The sequence below is a fragment of the Chlorocebus sabaeus genome, chromosome 8 (assembly GCF_047675955.1).
Source record: "Chlorocebus sabaeus isolate Y175 chromosome 8, mChlSab1.0.hap1, whole genome shotgun sequence".
Taxonomy (NCBI): domain Eukaryota; kingdom Metazoa; phylum Chordata; class Mammalia; order Primates; family Cercopithecidae; genus Chlorocebus; species Chlorocebus sabaeus.
In genome coordinates, this window is record NC_132911.1 from 71,496,360 (window position 1) to 71,516,060 (window position 19,701).

The window sequence follows — 19,701 nt, forward strand, 5'->3', positions numbered from 1 at the left end:
TGTGAACAACTAAAAATACTTTGTCCAAAGTTAAATCAGTAAACCTTAAAACAAAATAAAACACAATACCACAAATCTCCAGTAAGTGGAACTGTAAATAAAAGACATTCTTTTCTACAGGTACAAAGATTTCACTCTAATTACTGTAAACTCCTTTCTATATTTAATGCCTGTTGTGTTCTATACAATCTCTCCCTTTTTAAAATACTTACTGCTTGGTTTTCCATGCGTGCAAAGATAACATTTAGCATCTGAGTGAGAGTAGCTTTGGCTGTTGTCTGATTGATGAGATTTTTGCTTGCTAAGTAGATATTGTAACATGTTCTCACAGCTTGAAGTACAGTCCCTTCATGAATTTCTATGTGTTGTGATGTTACTGCAGTAAGTAAAGCCTTTAAGAAGAAAAAAAAAAAAGGACAAAGTTAAACAGATTTTCTTTTTCTTTTTTTTGGAGACAGTCTTTCTCGCTCTGTCACCCAGGCTGGAGTGCAGTAGTGTGATCATAGCTCACTGCAGCCTTGAACTCCTGGGCTTAAGTGATCCTCTCACAGCAGCCTCCTGAGTAGCTGCTACAGGTGAGCACCACCACAGCCAGTTGTAGGATTACAGGTAAGCACCACCACACCTGGCTAATTTTGTTTTATTTTTCTGTAGAGATGCAGTCTCTCTCTGTTGCCCAGACTGGTCTCGAACTCCTGGCTTCATGCAAGCCTCCCACCTCCGCCTCCCAAAGTACTGGGGTTACAGGCATGAGCCACCACACCCAGCCTTAAAGTGATTTTCTGCATCTAGAGTTTCAGCACAAAAATTAAGCATTTTCATATTACAATGAAAACTTTCAGAAACAATTCCCACTTGCAGGTAGTATACACAGAATTTCTACTGGCCTTGAATATATCATCAACTGTTAAAATATTTGATGCTTTCCTCACTGTGGCAGTAGTTTCCACATAATCTGAAAACCATTTAACTGATTTGTTTCAACCAAGGTTTCATTTTAATGAAAATACTATTTAATTTACTAAAATGCACAGCATGAAAGCTGTTACAGTAGAGCACAGATATGCCACATGAGATATCTGTTGAACTAGACCACCAACTTGGGAAGATACACATTGTGTCTTATTTGCCTCTACATTTTTCTGAGATCTTTTTTAACAGACTGAACTCAGTAATTGTGTTGTTGTTGTTATTGTTGAAGAGGTTTATAAATGTTTTAGAATAAAGCATGTAAAATAATCCTAAAGTAGCTGGGCATAAGTGGCATATACCTGTGGCCCCACCTACTTGGAAGGCTGAGGTGGGAGGATCATTTGAGCCAGGGAGGTCAAGGCTACAGTGAGCTGTGATCATGCCACAGCACTTAGCCTGGGCAACAGAGTGTGACTGTCCCAAATTAAAAAGCAAATTCCTAAGGCAAATACTTCAATAAAATGAACAAATTTCACCTATGTGAATTTTCACATATTGGGTTACTTCCAATTTCTCAAGAGCAAAGACTCTTTTGTCTTCTTTATGTTGTACAATGCTATGCAGAGTTAGTATTAATGGGCATTATCTTAAACCATAAATGATATGAAACTATACATGATAGGTCAAAATGATCAACCCGTTTTTTTTTTTTTTTTTTCTTTTTTGAGACAGGATCTCACTCTGTTGCCAAGCCTGAAGTGCAGTGCAGTGAACACGGCTCACTGAAGCCTCAATTCCTGGGCTCAAGTGATCCTCCCACTTCAGCCTCCTGAGTAGCTGGGACCACAGGCACACATCACCACATGTGGCTAATTTTTAAATTATTTTTTGTAGAGACAGGGTCTTGCTGTGTTGCCCAGGCTGGTCTTGAACTCCTGGGATCAGGCGACCTTCTTGCCTTGGTCTCCCAAAGTGCTGGGATTACAGGCATGAGCTACCATGTCCAGTATTTTTTTTTAGAATAAAAATATTATATGGCTTCTGAAGTAAACACCACTATAAAACTGAAAGGCTCCAAAAGGGCTGTATTCACACATGAAAGAACCCTTCTCATATATATATATAAAAACAATTTCAAAAGTACTGTACTATATATAGCACATGAAAATTTTACGCCATAAAAATACACCACCATTACCATTAGCAATAACATTAAGAACTCAGTATCTGTAACAGAATGAAAACATTACTAATTTTTCCCCAAAGGAATTCAATCAAACAGGTACATTACAGCACGAACTCAGAACAGGGTTTTGCCGAGTAAGTTCAATAGACGGATGTGTGCAAGGATATCAGGAGAGTTGGCAGACAAGTAGTGTCCACCTAGTGATTCATGAGTTGAGAGGACACCCTATGAAAGGTCCAATAGTACAGAAGAAACCAGAAGGGTCACAGCTTTAAGAACGACCCTGAAGTCTGATGGATGGAATATATATAAAAAACATGCCAGAAACAGAAAAACTCTGGAAGACTCTGGGGGCTAAGCCTAAACTGAGACCTTCAAAAGAAGAGATATGAGAACATAGTTTTCCTCTAACAAACTCTTGGCATACAACATTAAAATCTCCTAATATGGAGTCTAGAAAGCAACCAAATAACCTCTTTTTTTTTTCTTGAGACTGAGTTTCACTCTGTTGCCCAGGCTGGAGTACAGTGGCATGATCTCAGCTCACTGCAACCTCCGCCTCCCAGGTTCAAACGATTCTCTTGCCTCAGCCTCCTGAGTAGCTGGGACTACAGGTGCCCACCACCATGCCCAGCTAATTTTTTTGGTATTTTTAGTAGACACGGGGATTTCACCATGTTGGCCAGACTGCTCTCAAACTCCTGACCTCAAGTGATCCGCCCAACTTGGCCTCCCAAAGTGCTGGGATTATAGGCATGAGCCACTGCGCACAGCCTCAAATAACCTGTATAATAGCTGGAATGCACATAAAATGATCTTTCCTAATATTTTAAGGTGAAAGGCATCTGAATTTTGAAGATACAGATTATTAATAACAATTTTACTTTATATAATAATTACCTTTATTATCTGCAGCTGAACTCCTTCATCTGTCTGAGGGCCCTGAAAGCAGCCACATATTGTTTCAATAATTCTATCAATTAATTTTTTGCCTGGTGTTGTACTATCTGGAGCATTGCCAGTCAAGTGCCCATAAGCAATAAGTTTCTAAAACGGAGAAAGAAAACAAAGATCCTAAGTAACAAATATTATATATACTAATGCAATATACATTAAAATTACAGTATAAAATTGAATATATATAAAAATTTTTACATAAAAATACATAGGTATTATCAAAGTCAAAGCTATACCAACTTTTTCTGTAGAAACTTTATTCATATAAATATGTATTTATACTTGTAATAACCACAAAAACAGAACCACAATAAACCATCAGGTAATATTTTGAGAAAGCCAAGCCTTGAGAACCTGTCTCTGATGAGTTAGAATTGCTTACTGTGGCTGGGTGCAGTGGCTCATGCCTGTAATCCCAGCACACTGGGAGGCCTGCTTGCCTCCCACATTGCCAGTGCACATTGGGCAGACTGCTTGAGCTTAGGAGTTCGAGGCCAGCCTGAGTAACATGGGGAAAACCTATCTCTACAAAAAATAAAAAATTAGCTGGGTGTGGTGGTACATGCCTATAGTCCCAGCTACTCAGGAGGCTGAGATGAGAGGACTGCTTGAGCCTTGGGAGGTGGAGGTTGCAGTAAGCTGAGATTGTGCCACTGCACTCCAACCTAGGTAATAATGAGACCCTGTCTCAAAAAAAAAAAAAAAATTGCTTATTGCTTTCCATATAAACAAGGTTTTACTGATACTGCTTTTGTGAAAATTATCTTCATGCTTTTAAATGACCCCCAATCTCTTTCCAAATGATTCATCAATATATATCAAACCCAGTTTCCATATACTAGCTGAAATAAATCATAGATTTGTTCATTCATCATTAACAGTATACCCTGGAAGGAAGGCTTCAGATATTATCATTCTAATGTTCCAGTAAAAACAAGATCACAAATCAGATGAACTTAACTTTAACCTAGCCTTAAGGACACATCATATGGTCTTTTCCTAGCCACTTAATTATAGTTGAATACATATAATGCCCAAATAGTGAGAACACCTGAAAAGAGAAGTATTCCTCTACTTAGAAACTTGTCTTACAAATATAATATCTATGAGGATCCTCTGTCTATGTGTCAAACAAGGTAACAGAGTTCAAAAATTTTTCTGACATAAATGACTGCCAGAGCTAAAGTATAGCAGTTAAATATTAAATAATATTAAGCTGCCAATATTAACCTATTGCTTCATATAAAACAGCAGACACACTGCCAGGCACAGTGGCTCACACCTGTAATCCCAGCACTTTGGGAGGCCAAGGCAGGCGGATCACTTAAGGTCAGGAGTTCAAGACCAGTCTGGCCAACATGGTGAAACTGTCTCTTCAAAAAAAACAAAAAACAAAAAACAAAAAAAACAAAAAATTAGCTTGGTGTGGTTACACACACCTGTATTCCCAGCTACTAAGTCTAGGGCAGCAGAATTGCTTGAACACGGGGGCAGAAGTCACAGTGAGCCAAGATTACGCCACTGCACTCCAGCCCAGGTGACAGAGCAAGCCTCGATCTCAAAAAAGTAAACAAATAAACAAAAAAACAGCACTTAGAAAAATTATTTGCAAATGGTGATGTATGTAAAGTCGGCAGCAGGTTAAAAGTATTATGGATCTTGCATTTCACTGATGAGAAGAGACCAAATCAACACTTTCCATTACTGATAATCTTACTAAAGATTTTATATCCCACTAAGTTAACGATTGTTATCATTAAACTAGAAACGTCTTTTTGCACTATTATTATGTCTTAAATAAAAAAAAATTTAGATTTTTTATCACAAAAAAGAGTATTAAAAGCTTTCATGGAAATGTCTGAATCATCAACGTGAATAATGTTTTAGAAACACACTCAAAGTAGACAGTTTTTAGAAAGTGCCATTTTACACATACCTGTAAGCAATCTAGAGATGTACTAACTATGCGGGGACATTTGGACTGGCATGCCAACTCAAAAGGCAAGAAGTACTTGTCTGCTTCAATAAAATTTGTCTTTGATTTCACTGGTGGAAGGGTGCTTGATCCAGCTTTTGCTTCTCCATGAGGAGGACTAAATGAAAAAGAAAAGTCTGATTATAGCATATCACATTTATAATATTGATGATAAACCCATGTAGAAACACAGAATTTCAGTTCTAAAAGGAATCTTGCTAAACCAGTCCTCTATCTTCCCATATTTCAAGAGGAAACCCAAGCCCAGAGAAGTGAAGTGGTTTGCCACATGGTCAAAAGCTAGTGTCCAGAGCTGTGACTGAACACAAGACACTGAAATCTTGTCTGCAAAACTGGTCTACAAAAACTGTGAAATTCAAGGTGCTTCTATTACAGAAATATTTTATTGTCACTTAACAAATTTGGCATTATAATACCTTAAAAAGCAATGGCCTTTCTATTTGTCCTTAAGTCAAAAAGTGAGCTTTTTAGTTATTCGATATTGCCCTAAAAAGGTCAACACTATCAAAAAACCTAATAATTTTTTCAAATATGAATCAAAGTCTACGAAAAGACTCTGAAGGCTATCTTATGGTATTTTAGAAGTATCTTTAGATACTTATTTACATGAGAATCTCTTTGAATTTTTAAGTATGCTTAGAGCAGAGCCTAGTGGCTCATGCCTGTAATCCCAGCACTTTGGGAAGCCGAGGCGAGTGGGTCACTTGAGTCCAAAAGTTCGAGACCAGCCTGGGCAATATGGCAAAATCCCATTTCTACAAAAAATTAACACAGGCATGGTGGTGCTCGCCTGTAGTCCCAGGTACACGGCAGGCTGAGGTGGGAGGATCACTTGAGCCTGGGAAGCGGAAGTTGCAGTGAGCTGTGATCACACCACTGCACTCCAGCCTGGGCAACAGAGCGAGACCCTGTCTCCAAAAAAACATATGCATACATTTTTATAAATATATATAAAAATAGGTTTTAAGAAATATAATCATATATTTTGTTTGTTTTTATATAATTGTATTTCTTAAAACCTATTTTTAAAGTTGATTTTACTATAAACTCACATGCAGAAAATTTGCCACACTAAAATACAGATGACTGTATTGTTTTGACCAAGACTGACAAGTTTGAAAATTATTTTTACTAAAGAAAAGAAATCCCACAAACCTCTGTTTTTCAGTTTCTGCTTTTATTTCCTCTGAGGGGGGAAAAAAAAGAAGCATACATTAGAAAACTTGACAACAAAAAGACTGAGTAATTTCATAATAACTTTTATAAACTCATTTGGAACTTCTACATAAAGTTGGAAAGAATGCAAATTTAATAAAAATTAGGTGCTAAAATTGTTCCATCTAAATTTTTTACTTTACACAAATAATATAAAACTATATGAATAGGCACATTAACAATCACAAGGATAAGTGAAGTTATAGATTATTAATTCCCAACACATTTCCTTTTCTCAAAATATTTTCTTTTTTGTCAAGTAACTATTTATATTAAGCAGAAGTATTAATATTAAGAACACGGCCAAGTTCAGTGGCTCACGCCTGTAATCCTAGTGCTTTGGGAAACCAACACAGGAGGATCACTTGAGGCAAGGAGTCTGAGATCAGCCTGGGCAACAAACACCCCATCTCTACAAAATAAGAAAAAAAATGTAAATCAGGCCGGGCGCGGTGGCTCAAGCCTGTAATCCCAGCACTTTGGGAGGCCGAGACGGGCGGATCACGAGGTCAGGAGATCGAGACCATCCTGGCGAACACGGTGAAACCCCGTCTCTACTAAAAATACAAAAAACTAGCCGGGCGAGGTGGCGGGCGCCTGTAGTCCCAGCTACTCCGGAGGCTGAGGCAGGAGAATGGCGTAAACCCGGGAGGCGGAGCTTGCAGTGAGCTGAGATCCGGCCACTGCACTCCAGCCTGGGCGACAGAGCCAGACTCCGTCTCAAAAAAAAAAAAAAAAAATGTAAATCAGCTGGGCATGGTGGTGTACACCTGCAGTCCTAGCTATGTGGGACAGGGGGTTGAGGTAGGAAGGTCCCTTGAGCCCAGGAGTTAAAGGTTACAGTGAGCTATAACCACTAGACTCCACTACACTCCAGCCTAGGCACAGGAACAAGACCCTGTCCTCCCAGGAAAAAAAAAAAAAAAAAAAAATCACAACAGAATAATGTGTATGCTATATACTGAAGTCACAAAATATATAGCAGATCTTTGGGGACAGGGGGAAAAACACCTCAATGTACCAACCTTGAGATTACCCCAGGGAGATTATCAGACCAGAACTATAACTTCTTAAATATGTTTGTGCATTGATATTTAACTACTTTTTCTATTTATGACTATACAAGGCCCTATAAAATACACATGCTCAATTTAATGGGAAATTTTCCCTTTCACTATTTACACTATAAGGTATGAGATAAATTAGACAAATCCTATCTGTAATAGAAGACCCTTAAATTTAATTGGCTGAGCGCAGTGGCTCATGCCTGTAATCCCAGCACTTTGGGAGGCCAAGGTGGGCGGATCACCTGAGGTCAGGACTTTGAGACCAGTCTGGCCAACGTGGTGAAACATCGTCTCCACTAAAAATACAAAAATTAGCCAGGCATGGTCGTGTGCGCCTATAACCCCAGCTACTCGGAAGGTTGAGGCAGGAAAATCACTTGAACCTGGGAGGCGGAGGTTGTAGTGAGCCAAAATCACACCACTACCCCCCAGCCTGAGTGACAGAATGAGACTCCATCTCTTTAAAAAAAAAAACTTTATTAATTAATTTATATATTGGGGAATCTGGCTGATTGACTAAATCTGCTTGAAATTTGGAAGAAAGCTTTTCAAATGTGTGCCAAGTACTACTACACTTTACATATACTAAACTTTACATGACTATTACACTTTACATGCAACTAATGTATTTATGTTTGGCAACAATCCTATGAGGTGTGTACTATTATATCTTCATTTTAAAGACTGGAAAATTGAGGAGGAGAGGTTGAATAACTTGCCCAAGGGTTGCATGGCTTGCACGTATGGCTAATCAGGCTTCAATAAATATTAGGTAATCTAACTACAGATTCTGGTTTATTAACCGCTCTATAACATAGGCGTACCTGAGAAACTGAACAAAATGTGCTAAACTGGGGTACGATAAACAATCACTGGCCTATACATTATTATTTAACACTATCACTAACTGAGCATCTTTCATGTACCAGATACTGTATTAAACTCTTTAAAAAGCGACTTTGCCAAATCACTTTGCTATACAATTTCTACAATTGATTTGCACAATCCATACAACTTATTCATATAATACGTACAAATTTACTCATTGCCTACTGTGTGCCAGGCATTGGATGTTCAGTATTTCAGTTTAGCTTTCTGTGAACCAAACCCCTTTCCATTTTATCACTGGTAGAACTAGAAGGGAGACAGTGTAAAAATATTATCTGCAGCTATTTAAAATACTACTTTAATAAAGGTTCACAATGATATTTAAGTTCTGTATATCAGCTACCAAGATTTCACGGTTCACCAACAGATACAATCAAAAATAATCTAAATCACTTTAAAATATATGTGTGGGCTGGGCGCAGTGGCTCACACCTATAATCCCAGCACCTTGGGAAGCAGAGGCACATCGATCACTTGAGGTCAGGAATTCGAGACCAGCCTGGCCAGCATGGTGAAACCCCATCTCTACTAAAAATACAAATATTAGCCGGGTGTGGTGGTGCACGCCTGTGGTCCCAGCTACTTGGGAAGCTGAGGCACAAGAATCGCTTGAACCCAGGATGCGGAAGTTGCAGTGAGCCAAGATTACGCCACTACACTCCAGCCTGGGCGACAGAATGAAACTCCGCGTCAAAAATAAATACAATAAAATATATGTATGGATAAGGAGGAAATGCTGTGTTGACTGCCCTAAACCATCATAAAATAATTTAAGTACTTTTCATTTTTAAAAATTATCATTATTTAAGAGGCTGAGATACTACTACAAACCAGTAAGGTAGGAAAAAGGCAAGGCAGGGGAAGAAGAGGAGCTGGCAGTTTTTGTATAAGGTGAATTCCCATTTATAAAATAATTCCAGAATAGGGTATTCTAGTTAAGTAAATTATACACTAGGAATATCAGAGGAAGTGAAACATTTTAAAGAGCACTGTGTTTTGATACCAAATATCTCTAAATAACTGTAAGCATGAGAAACAACTCTAATTTCACTAACTACTAGATTATAAAGGTTCCTTATATTCTAAAACATGGGTGAACAAAAGCCTACCGTATGTTTTTGTGCAGTCCATGAGTGGAAGAATAGTTTTTACAGAATCAACTTGATAGGGAAACTAAGGATCAGAATAAATAATGGCCAGTTCTAAGGTCAGATAGCTGATAGGCAGTGATCCAGAAACTTGTTTCTCTAGTCGTTTTGTTTGTTTGTTTTTGTGAGATGGAGCTTCGCTCTTGTTGCTCGGGTTCAAGCGATCCTCCGGCCTCAGCCTCCCAAGTAGCTGGGATTACAGGCATGCGCCACCACACCCAGTTAATTTTGTATTTTTAGTAGAGACAGGGTTTCTCCATGTTGGTCAGGCTGGTCTTGAACTCCTGACCTTAGGTGATCAGCTGGCCTCAGACTCTCAAAGTGCTGGGATTACAGTCATGAGCCACCGCGCGCGGCCTTGTTTCTCTAGTCTTAAACTAGCGTATTACCCACTACATTGTGCTATATTTAAGCAAACTTCTAATAACTGGCACAAAGGAACTGAAAAATATCATTCTACAATTATCATGGCAAACACATTACATTCCCCCGTCATCTGCAGGGGATATACTCCAAGACCTCAGTGGATGCCTGAAACCTCAGATTAAATCAAACTTGATTTCTGTCAACTAGAACATGTTTCTGTTCATGTCTTTCACGACAAATTTAATGCCTTTTTCATCTTAACTAAGCACTTATCACATACTATGGCCGTAATTTTCAGTTTGAAGTTCGACAGCAAAACTAGCAAGAATTCTTTTTCCTTCTTCATAATTTCACAGACAGAAGATTCTTTCTTACCACAGATCTTAGTAACCTCAACATATGATTTTTTTTTCTTAAGTTGAGAACTTTCACCTTTTCACTTAAAGAAAGCACTTCACAAGTTTCTCTTTGGCATATCTGAACTGCCAGCATCACCACTCTTGTGCTTTGGGGCTATTAAGTAAAATAAGGGTGACCTGAACACAAGCATGCCCTAATGCAACAGTCAGTTGTGATAACTGAGATGGTTACTAAGTGACTAAACGGGAAGGTAGCTTATAAAACATGGAGACGCTGGACAACGATTCACATCCTGGGTAGGACAGGGCAAGATTTCATCATGCTACTAAGAATGGCATACAACTTAAAACTTAAGAATTGCTTATTTATGGAATTTCTATGTAATATTTTCTAGCCAAGTCAACACTGTTTATAAGGTGCAGGACTCGTTTAATGAACAGGAAAGACTTTTTTTTTTTTTTTTTAAACTGAGTATGTACAAGTTATACCTAATCTCCTAAGTATATTAAACATCTCCCCTCATAGTATTATTTTTACTATCAACTTGTTTAGCTGCTCTTTTTTACACTTTGACAGTACAAATACAACCCTCAAAATAAAATTTATATGGATTCAACAAACTCTATTATCTACACACTATGAATTATTTGTATTTACTTCTCATTACATCAATTGTCTTATATATAGTATAATTTACAAAGTAACAGCAGCTACTCAATGCAAACTAAAGTGGTAATTTAAGGAAAGCTCTCAAAGGCAAATGGATAGTTTTGTTTGTCTGTTTTGTTTTCCTTTTTTTAAGACGGAGTCTCACTCTGTCGCCCAGGCTAAAGTGCAGTGGTGCGCTCTCAGGACGCTGCAACCTCCTCTTCCCGGGTTCAAGCAATTCTCCTGCCTCAGCCTCCTGAGTAGCTGGGATTACGGGGTGCCCGCCACCATGCCCAGCTAATTTTTTGTATTTTTAGTAGAGTCGAAGTTTCACCATGTTGGCCAGGCTGGTCTCGAACTCCTGACCACAGGTGATCCACCCGCCCTGGCCTCCCAAAGTGCTGGGATTACAGGCGTGCGCCACCGCGCCCAGCCACAAATGGATAGTTTTTAATAAACACATTAGAACCTACACATCCAAAGCATTGTCTCCTTCAAAGCAGTAACTGTGGGAGTCTATATATCAATTACCATAATGCTGCTAGTATTCAAAAATATTTATGGAATTCATCTTTTTGTGTTTCTTTCCTGTTTGCCTTTCTTTTAAATGAATAAACTCACAAAGGAAAATTCTCTAGAAAGAGAATCAAACCAGCCACCAATTAATCACAAGTAGCTTTGAGCCAAGTCTGAAGAAAGGAATGTGACTACAAAAGTTAACTTCAGTATTTCTGTGATCTGACTCAAACTTTGTGTTTGCAAGCACTATTCTAAGAAATTATTAGTAAATGTAAATTCCATGGACAAGGAAGAAGAATGGAACAATCTCATTAACCTAGTAGGGCAAGGATATATTAGGAAGAAAAGGGGTTCTGGCTTGCATAACTGGATAACAGAGGTACTTAGCTACAATGCCATTTTCTCAATGTGCAGGGGTAGAGTTGGAAGAGTAGGAGTGAAGAAGAGTTAATGGTCATGTTTTATTTTAAGTAACTGTGGGATATTTAAGTGGCAATATTCAGCAAGAATCAAGATTTATGAATTTGAAAACTGGGAGAGAGTGTGGCCGACTATATTTCCCAAAAAGATCACTATGGTGTCTGCCATCCCACATGTTCTTCTACAGAGTGACCCTGCCACCAGGAGATAGTCTAATTCCCCTCCCCTTAAATCTGGGCTGGCCTTAGAGATTCATTTATAGCCAACAGAATGCAGTGGAAGTGACAGTTAACAACAGCTGAGGTTAAGTCAGAAAGGCCAAGCAGCTCCTGCCTGATTCTCTTATAACAGAATTACTGGCTTTCCAGGCATCCCCTCTTGGAGCCCAGTGGCCCTATTGTGAGAAGCCCAAGCCACATGGAGGCTACATAAAAATAGTTCCGTCACCAGTTCCAGCTGAGCCCAGCTTTCAAAGTCATCACCATCCAGGCACCAGACATGTAAGTAAAGATGGCTCCAGAGGATTCCAGTTCCTGGCCATTCACATCTCCCTCAGTCATTTCAGTTTGCCCAGCTGAGGCCCCAGACACTGTGGAGCAGCAGCATACCCCATCTGAATTCCTGACACACAGAACCTGTAAGCATAATAAAATGATCACTGCATTACACTGCATTACATTATATCCACTAAGTCTTGGGTGGTTTATTATACAAAGATAGATACCTGGAATAGGAAAAGTTAAAGAGGCTTAGAGAGAATGGGGTTTGAAATAACTTCTTGGCAAATGGGAGAGACAGCTACCTAGAGGTACAAAAGGATTGCCAGGATCATGGAAAGTTCTTTTAATGTGTTGTGAAAATCCAGATAAGGAAACCACATGGTTAACAGATACAGAGCTTAATAAAATGCAGCTAGGGCTTTGTTCCCTAAATCAATTCCTTTGTAATATGCCTGGCAATCCCCGACTCCTCCCCCAAGATGGAGGCTGAACTTCACCTCTTAAGTGAAATATTCCACAGCCTCAGCCTCTTGCCCATTTGCCATTCTCACTCATCATCCCTGCTTATGTGCTCCCATAGAACCAAGGACCTATTTTTATAAGGTGCTTATTTATAAAGCACTGAGATTATTTGCTTACCTTTGATTCTGAGCTACTTGAATGCAAGGAACTTTTTTTTAATTTTTAAATTTAATTTTATTATTTTAATGGACACATATTAATTGTACATATTATATATTTATGGGGTACAATTAGGTGTTTTGATATGTTTTTACAATATGGAATGACCAAATCAAGCTAATTAACAAATCCAAGTCACATACTTTATTTTTTATTGTAAAAACATTTAAAATCTACTTTTAGTAATTTTGAAATATATAATGCATTATTACTTATTACAGTCACAGTAGCTAAGATATGGAGGCAACCTAGGTGTCCATCATCAGATGAATGGATAAAGAGAATCTTATAAAATATACAAAATGGAATACCATTCCGCCTTAAAAAGAAGGAAATCCTGTCATTTGTGACAACATAAGCAAGATATTACACTAAGTGAAAAAATGGAAGATATTAATGGAAGATATTACGCCAAGTGAAAAAAGGCACAGAAAGACACATGATTTTACTTGTATGTGGAATCTAAAAAAGTCAAACTGATAGAAGTAGAGAGTAGAATGAGGGTTACCAGAGGTTAGAGGAGGTACATAAATGGGGAAAAGAGAGATAGTGATCAAAGCATACAAAATTTCAGCTACACCAGAAGAATAAACTTTAGTGATATGTTACATACAACAGGGACATTTTTCATTCTTCTTTGCATTCCTAGCATTTAGCACAGTGTGAGTTACATAGTAAGCAGACATTTAATAAACGCTACCATATTCTGGAGAACTAAAAGAGAAAGAAAAAAATAACATCTTGTTCTTTGCTATTTTCTTTCCTTTTCCTTCGCATACCTTCCCTACTTGCGATTATTACATATAACATCAGGGACAGAGAGTGACACTGTTCCTAAAGCCATCTGTTTTGAGTTTATACAAAGTGTAACCTCTACTTAGATTCATAAATTTTTAAACAATTTAACTGGTTAGAAGAAACAAACTATGAAGCCCAGGTGATATGGAGAAAAAAATACTTTTTACTCATCAGCATCAGAGTCTCAGATAAGGGGGGTGTTAACTAGCCTCTTTTTTCAAACAAAACAAAATCTTGTGAATGGTCTTAATCAATAGTTTTCCAACGTTTCTGACTGCACACCACTATCCTGGATCCCAGAAAACACCTACATATATGTTATGGAAATAAAAATTTAATTATTATCCTTGTTATTCTGGGATATATTTTCATTTTCTATTCTATTAAAAACCAATCATAACACCAGCCATAGGCCACAAAATTGACTTCATGATCCAATGCTGGGTTGTAACCACTAATACAAAATACTTTGGTATTATACACAAACCTATAGATTCAGCTGAGCAAACCCAAACAGGATAGAAATCCAAGTCAAGACACATCAGAATCCAACCCCAGAAAAATAAAGACAAAACAATCTTGAAAGCAGGTAGAAAGAAATGACATAATATCGATAGAAGAAAAATGATTACAGTGACAGTGGATTTCTTATTGAACACTATGGAAGCCAATGGGGGATGTGGCACAACATTTCCAAGAGCTGAAAGAAAAGATCTGTCACCCAGAGTTATATAGATAACCTGTGAAAAATCCTAAAGGACTAAAGGTAAAATCAAGATCTTCTCAGATGAAGGATAACCAAAAAAAAAAAACTTGTCACCACAAGATCTATCCTAAAAGAACAACTGAAGTTCTTCCAACACGAAGGAAATCATAAGTTTTGAAACACGGTGAAGAATGGGAAGTGTAAAAATATGGAAACGTACAACACTATTCTCTTGAGTTTTAAAAATTATGTTACATATTTAACACAAAAAATAAAACACTGTCTTATGTGGTTCCCAATGTATGTAGGGGAACTATTTAACACAATACTATAGAAAGGGAAGATAAAAGGACCTAAATGGAGCTCAGGTTTTTCTACAGATTACTCAAACTGGTAAAATGCTGACATCGGTATACTGTGAAAAGCTATGTATGAATAATGTAATGTCTAGTACAACCACCAAAAATCAAATATAAACTCCAACAGAACAATCAAATGGAATTCTAAAAATTTTTCAAGAGGTCCACATAAAGGCAGGAAAATGGACAACGAAAAACAGAGGGAACAACAGAAAGCAAAAGTAAAATAGCAGACTTATGCCCTCGTATATAAATTTACATTAAATATAAAAGGTCCAAGCACAACAATTAGAAGACATTTAGCTGGGTGTGGTACTATGCACCTAGAATCCCAGCTACTTGGGAGGCTGAGCCAGGAAGATCACTTGAGCTCAGGAGTTCATTTTTTGGATTTCCTTGCATTGGGCTTTGCCTTTGTCTGGTCCCTCCCTGATTAGCTTAAGAATTAACCTCCTGAATTCTTTCTCAGGTAAATCAGGGATTTCTTCTTGGTTTGGACCCACTATTGGTAAACTAGTGTGATTTTTGCAGGATGCTGACAGGCCTAGTTTTGTCATATTACCAGGGTTGGTTTTCTGGTTCCGTCTCATTTGGGTAGGCTCGGTCACAGGGAAGGTCTAGGGCTGAAGGCTGTTGTTCAGATTTTTCTGTCCCACAGGGTGTTCCCTTGATGCAGTACTCTCCCCCTTGTCCTATGGATGTGGCTTCCTGTGAGCCAAACTGCAGTGATTGTTGTCTCTCTTCTGGGTCTAGGCACCCAGCGAGTCTACCCAGTTCCGAGCTTGGTAATGGGGCTTGTCTGAACAGAGTCCTGTGATCAGCCATGGATACCAGTGCCAGTTCCGGCGGAGGTGGTGGAGGGTGCAATGGACTCCGTGAGGATTCTTAGCTTTGATGGTTTAATGCTCTATTTTTGTGCTGGTTGGCCTCCTGCCAGGAGTGGCGCCTTCCAGAAAGTATCAGCTGTACTAGTGTGGAGAGGGACCTGCAGTGGGCAGGGCCCTAGAACTCACAAGATTATACACCTCACCCTTTATCTTACACTATCAGGGTGGGTAGGGAAGGACCATCAGGTGGAGGAGGGGCTGGGAAGGTTTGAGCTCAGACTCTTCTTGGGTGGGTCTTGCTATGGCTGCTGTGGGGGATGGGAGTGAAATTCCCAGGTCACTGGAGTTGTGTGTCTAGGAGATTATGGCTGCCTCTGCTGAGTCATCCAGGTTATCAGCCAAGTGGGGGAAAGCTGGCAGTCACAAGTCTCACCCAGTTCCCAGAAAAACCGAAGGGTCAGTCTCACTCCCACCTTGCTCCCCTGCAACAGCCCCAAGTCTGTTTCCAGGTGGAGGGCAAAAGGAGCTTAAAAACTTGCCTAAGGCTTTCTGCCTCCCAGCTGCGAAAGAAAAGGGCTTTAGTTCTTCCCTTGACTATGAAGTCTACAAGCACAGATGGATTCAAACCCTCCCCTGAGTTCCGACCAGGAGGCTTCCCATTCAAATTGTTACAAAATTCAGCTAGAGAATTCCTTCTCCCAGTGGAGTTTTACCCCCTGCTCCTCTGGCCAACCTCGATGGATCCCTGTGGTGCCAGACAGGAATGGGCTGCTTGGGGACCTAGCAAGCTCTCAGGGCCTTTCTGCTGCTTCCTCTACCCCTGTATTTCGCTTGGCTCAACTAACTTGACTCAGCTCCAGGTAAAGTCAGAAACTTCTCCCACAAACAGACCTTCAGCATCTCCAGTGGGGGTGTGTGTTCAGGAGAGGAGGGTCTCCCTTTCCCACTTCTGCAGTTGGGGCACTCACAGTATTTGGCAGGGAGGGCGGGGGGATCTCCCGGGTCCTGCAGAAGCAGTCCACTTCCTTCAGAGGGTCTGTGTGTCCTCTCAGGATTGCTGGTTTGTTCTTGCAGTCGATCTGGAACTAAAACTCACAATGCAAGCCTCCGCATGCTGCTCTGTCCGGAGCTGCAATCTAGTCCTGGCTCCTGTCCTCCATGATCCCAAAATCTTTGAGCCCAGGAGTTCAAAAGCAGTCAGGGAAACATAGCAGGACCCCAACTCTATAAAAAAAATTTAAAAATTAGCTAGGTGGGCATGGCGGTATGTGCCTGTAGTGTCAGCTACTCAGGAGGCTGATACAGGAGGACTGCTTGAGCAAGCTATGATCACACCACTGCACTCCAACCTAGGCAACAGAGCAAGACCATCTCTTAAGAAAGAAAACACACATACCCACACACCTGTGTAATATAGTAGGATGGAAGTAAACAGATGGAAAAAGATATCAAAAGAAAGCAGGTATGGCTATATTAATATCAGATAAAGTAGAAATGAAAACAAAAAGTGACCAGAACAAAGGATATTACACAATGATACAAGGGTCAAATACATCAAGAATACATAGTAGCCGGGCACGGTGGCTCAAGCCTGTAACCCCAGCACTTTGGGAGGCCGAGACGGGTGGATCACAAGGTCAGGAGATCGAGACCATCCTGGCTAACCCGGTGAAACCCCGTCTCTACTAAAAAATACAAAAAACTAGCTGGGCGCGGTGGCGAGCGCCTGTAGTCCCAGCTACTCGGGAGGCTGAGGCAGGAGAATGGCGTGAACCCGGGAGGCGGAGCTTGCAGTGAGCTGAGATCCGGCCACTGCACTCCAGCCTGGGCGACAGAGCGAGACTCCACCTCAAAAAAAAAAAAAAAAGAATACATAGTAATCCTAAATGTGTATATAACAAAGAGCTTCAAAATAACATGAAATTGAAATGGATAGAACTGAAAGGACAAACAGACAAATCTGCTATTATAGCTGAAGAATTAAACATCCCTCTTACAACAATACAACTACTAGACAAAAAAAATCACTAAGGATACAGAACTGAACAACACCATCAGTTGGCAGGGTATAAATTTATAGAATACTCCACTCAATAACAGACAGACACACATTATTTTTAAATGTCCATGGAATATTCACCAAGACAGTCCATATTCTGGGCCATAAAACAAATCTCAACAAAGTTAAAAGAACTGAGATCATACAGAGTGTGTTCTTCTTTTTCCGAGTAAAGTGAAAGCAAGTTTATTAAGAAAGTAAAGGAGGCCGGGCGCGGTGGCTCAAGCCTGTAATCCCAGCACTTTGGGAGGCCGAGACGGGCGGATCACGAGGTCAGGAGATCGAGACCATCCTGGCTAACACGGTGAAACCCCATCTCTACTAAAAAGTACAAAAAAAAAACTAGCCAGGCGAGGTGGCGGGCGCCTGTAGTCCCAGCTACTCCGGAGGCTAAGGCAGGAGAATGGCGTAAACCCGGGAGGAGGAGCTTGCAGTGAGCAGAGATCCGGCCACTGCACTCCAGCCTGGGTGACAGAGCCAGACTCCGTCTCAAAAAAAAAAAAAAGAAAGTAAAGGAATAAAAGAATGGCTACTCCATAGGCAGAGCAGCCCAGAATGTGTTCTCTACCAAAATGAAATAAAAATAGGAATCATGGAGAAAAACTAGTATTTCCAAACACTTGGAAATTAAACAACACACTTCTAAATAATCCATGGGTCAGGAGGAAGTCTTAAGGGAAATTTTTAAAAAATACATGGAACTCAATAAAAATAAAAATACAACATTTTATGGGATACAGCTAAAGCATCCTTAAAGGGAGACTTACAGCACTTAATACTTCATTAGAAAAAAGTCACAAATCTAAGCTCCCACCTTAAGAAACTAGGAAAAGAAGCATAGAATAAACCCAAAGCAAGCAGAAAAAAAGGAAAAATAATAAATACAAGAGCAGAAATCAACAAAACTGAAAATAGAAACATAGGAAAAATCTATTTAAAAAGCTGATTGATAAGATCAATAAAATTGAAACTCCAGCAAGAGGAAGGAAAAAATAAAGCAGGGTATCACTACAAACACTGCAGACATTAAGAGGGACTAGGTACAAACAATTCTACATACATAAATCTGAGAATTGAGATGAATAGACCAATTCCTCAAGAATCACAAGCTACCACAATTCTTCCAATACGAAATAGATCATTTGAATAGTCCTGTAACGATTAAAGACATTGAATTTATAGTTTAAAAACTACCAAAAGTGAAATATCTTGGACCAGATGGTTTCAACTGAGAATTCTACCATGTTTATAAAAGAATTTATATCAATTCTGTACAATCTCCTCTAGAAAATATTAAGGGATAAAACACATCTCAGTTGCTTTCCCGAGGCCAATATTATCTTGATAACACAACTGGACTGTTGTATAATTCTTTTTGGTTTTTTCCTGAGACAGGGTCTCACTTGGTTGCCCAGGCTGGAGTGCAGTGGTGCAATCACAGCTCACTGCAGCCTAAACCTCCCCAGGCTCCATGATCCTCCCACCTCAGCCTCCCGAGTAGCTAGGACACAGGTATGCGTCACCATACCCAGCTAATTTTTGTATTTTTTGTAGAGACAGGGTTTTGCCATGTTGCTCAGGCTGGTCCTGAGCTCCTGGGTTCAAGTGATCTGCCCTCCTCGACCTCCCAAAGTTCTGGGATTACAGGCACAAACAACCATTCCCAGCCTGGACTGTTGTATCATTAAGAATCTTGTTGGTCTTTGTCCTTGGTTCAGGGAGGGAGCCTCTAATCCTTTGAAACTTACTGATAGGAGCATCTTTATTATTCATGGTAAACCCCTCTGATGGTTTCAGGATAGGGATTAGTGAAAGACCAACTATGTGAGTCAAGTTTGGGCTTTGAACCACATGATCTCAGCCCCATCTCCAAAGAGCTCCGGGAGGGGGCTGCAGTTCAGATTCAATCATGTGACCAATGACTCACTCAATAATTCCTGTGTAATGCCACCCCAACAAAAACTCTGGACACCCAAAGCTTGGGTGAGCTTTCCTGGTTAGTGATACACATCGATGAGCTGGGAGGGTAAAGCATTCTGAGGACACAAAAGCTTTGTGTCTGGGGCCCTTCCAAACTCATCCTATAGTT

General features: G+C 39.7%; 1 protein-coding gene across 6 annotated transcripts in view; it reads right to left on the minus strand.

Moving 5' to 3' along the window:
* The window catches only part of ARFGEF1 (ARF guanine nucleotide exchange factor 1), a 146,718-nt gene that overhangs the window by 100,168 nt on the left and 26,849 nt on the right, over nt 1-19,701 (minus strand). For 5 of the 6 annotated variants that reach the window (XM_073018135.1, XM_073018134.1, XM_073018136.1 and 2 more), the window contains 4 exons: nt 6,207-6,237; nt 4,992-5,148; nt 2,999-3,145; nt 213-392 (listed from right to left, as the gene is read on the minus strand). In XM_073018135.1, the coding sequence (XP_072874236.1) occupies nt 213-392; nt 2,999-3,145; nt 4,992-5,148; nt 6,207-6,237 (515 nt within the window). Of the gene's footprint in view, nt 1-212; nt 393-2,998; nt 3,146-4,991; nt 5,149-6,206; nt 6,238-16,521; nt 16,639-19,701 lie in introns of all 6 variants that reach the window. The other variant, XM_073018137.1, reaches the window with a different exon arrangement.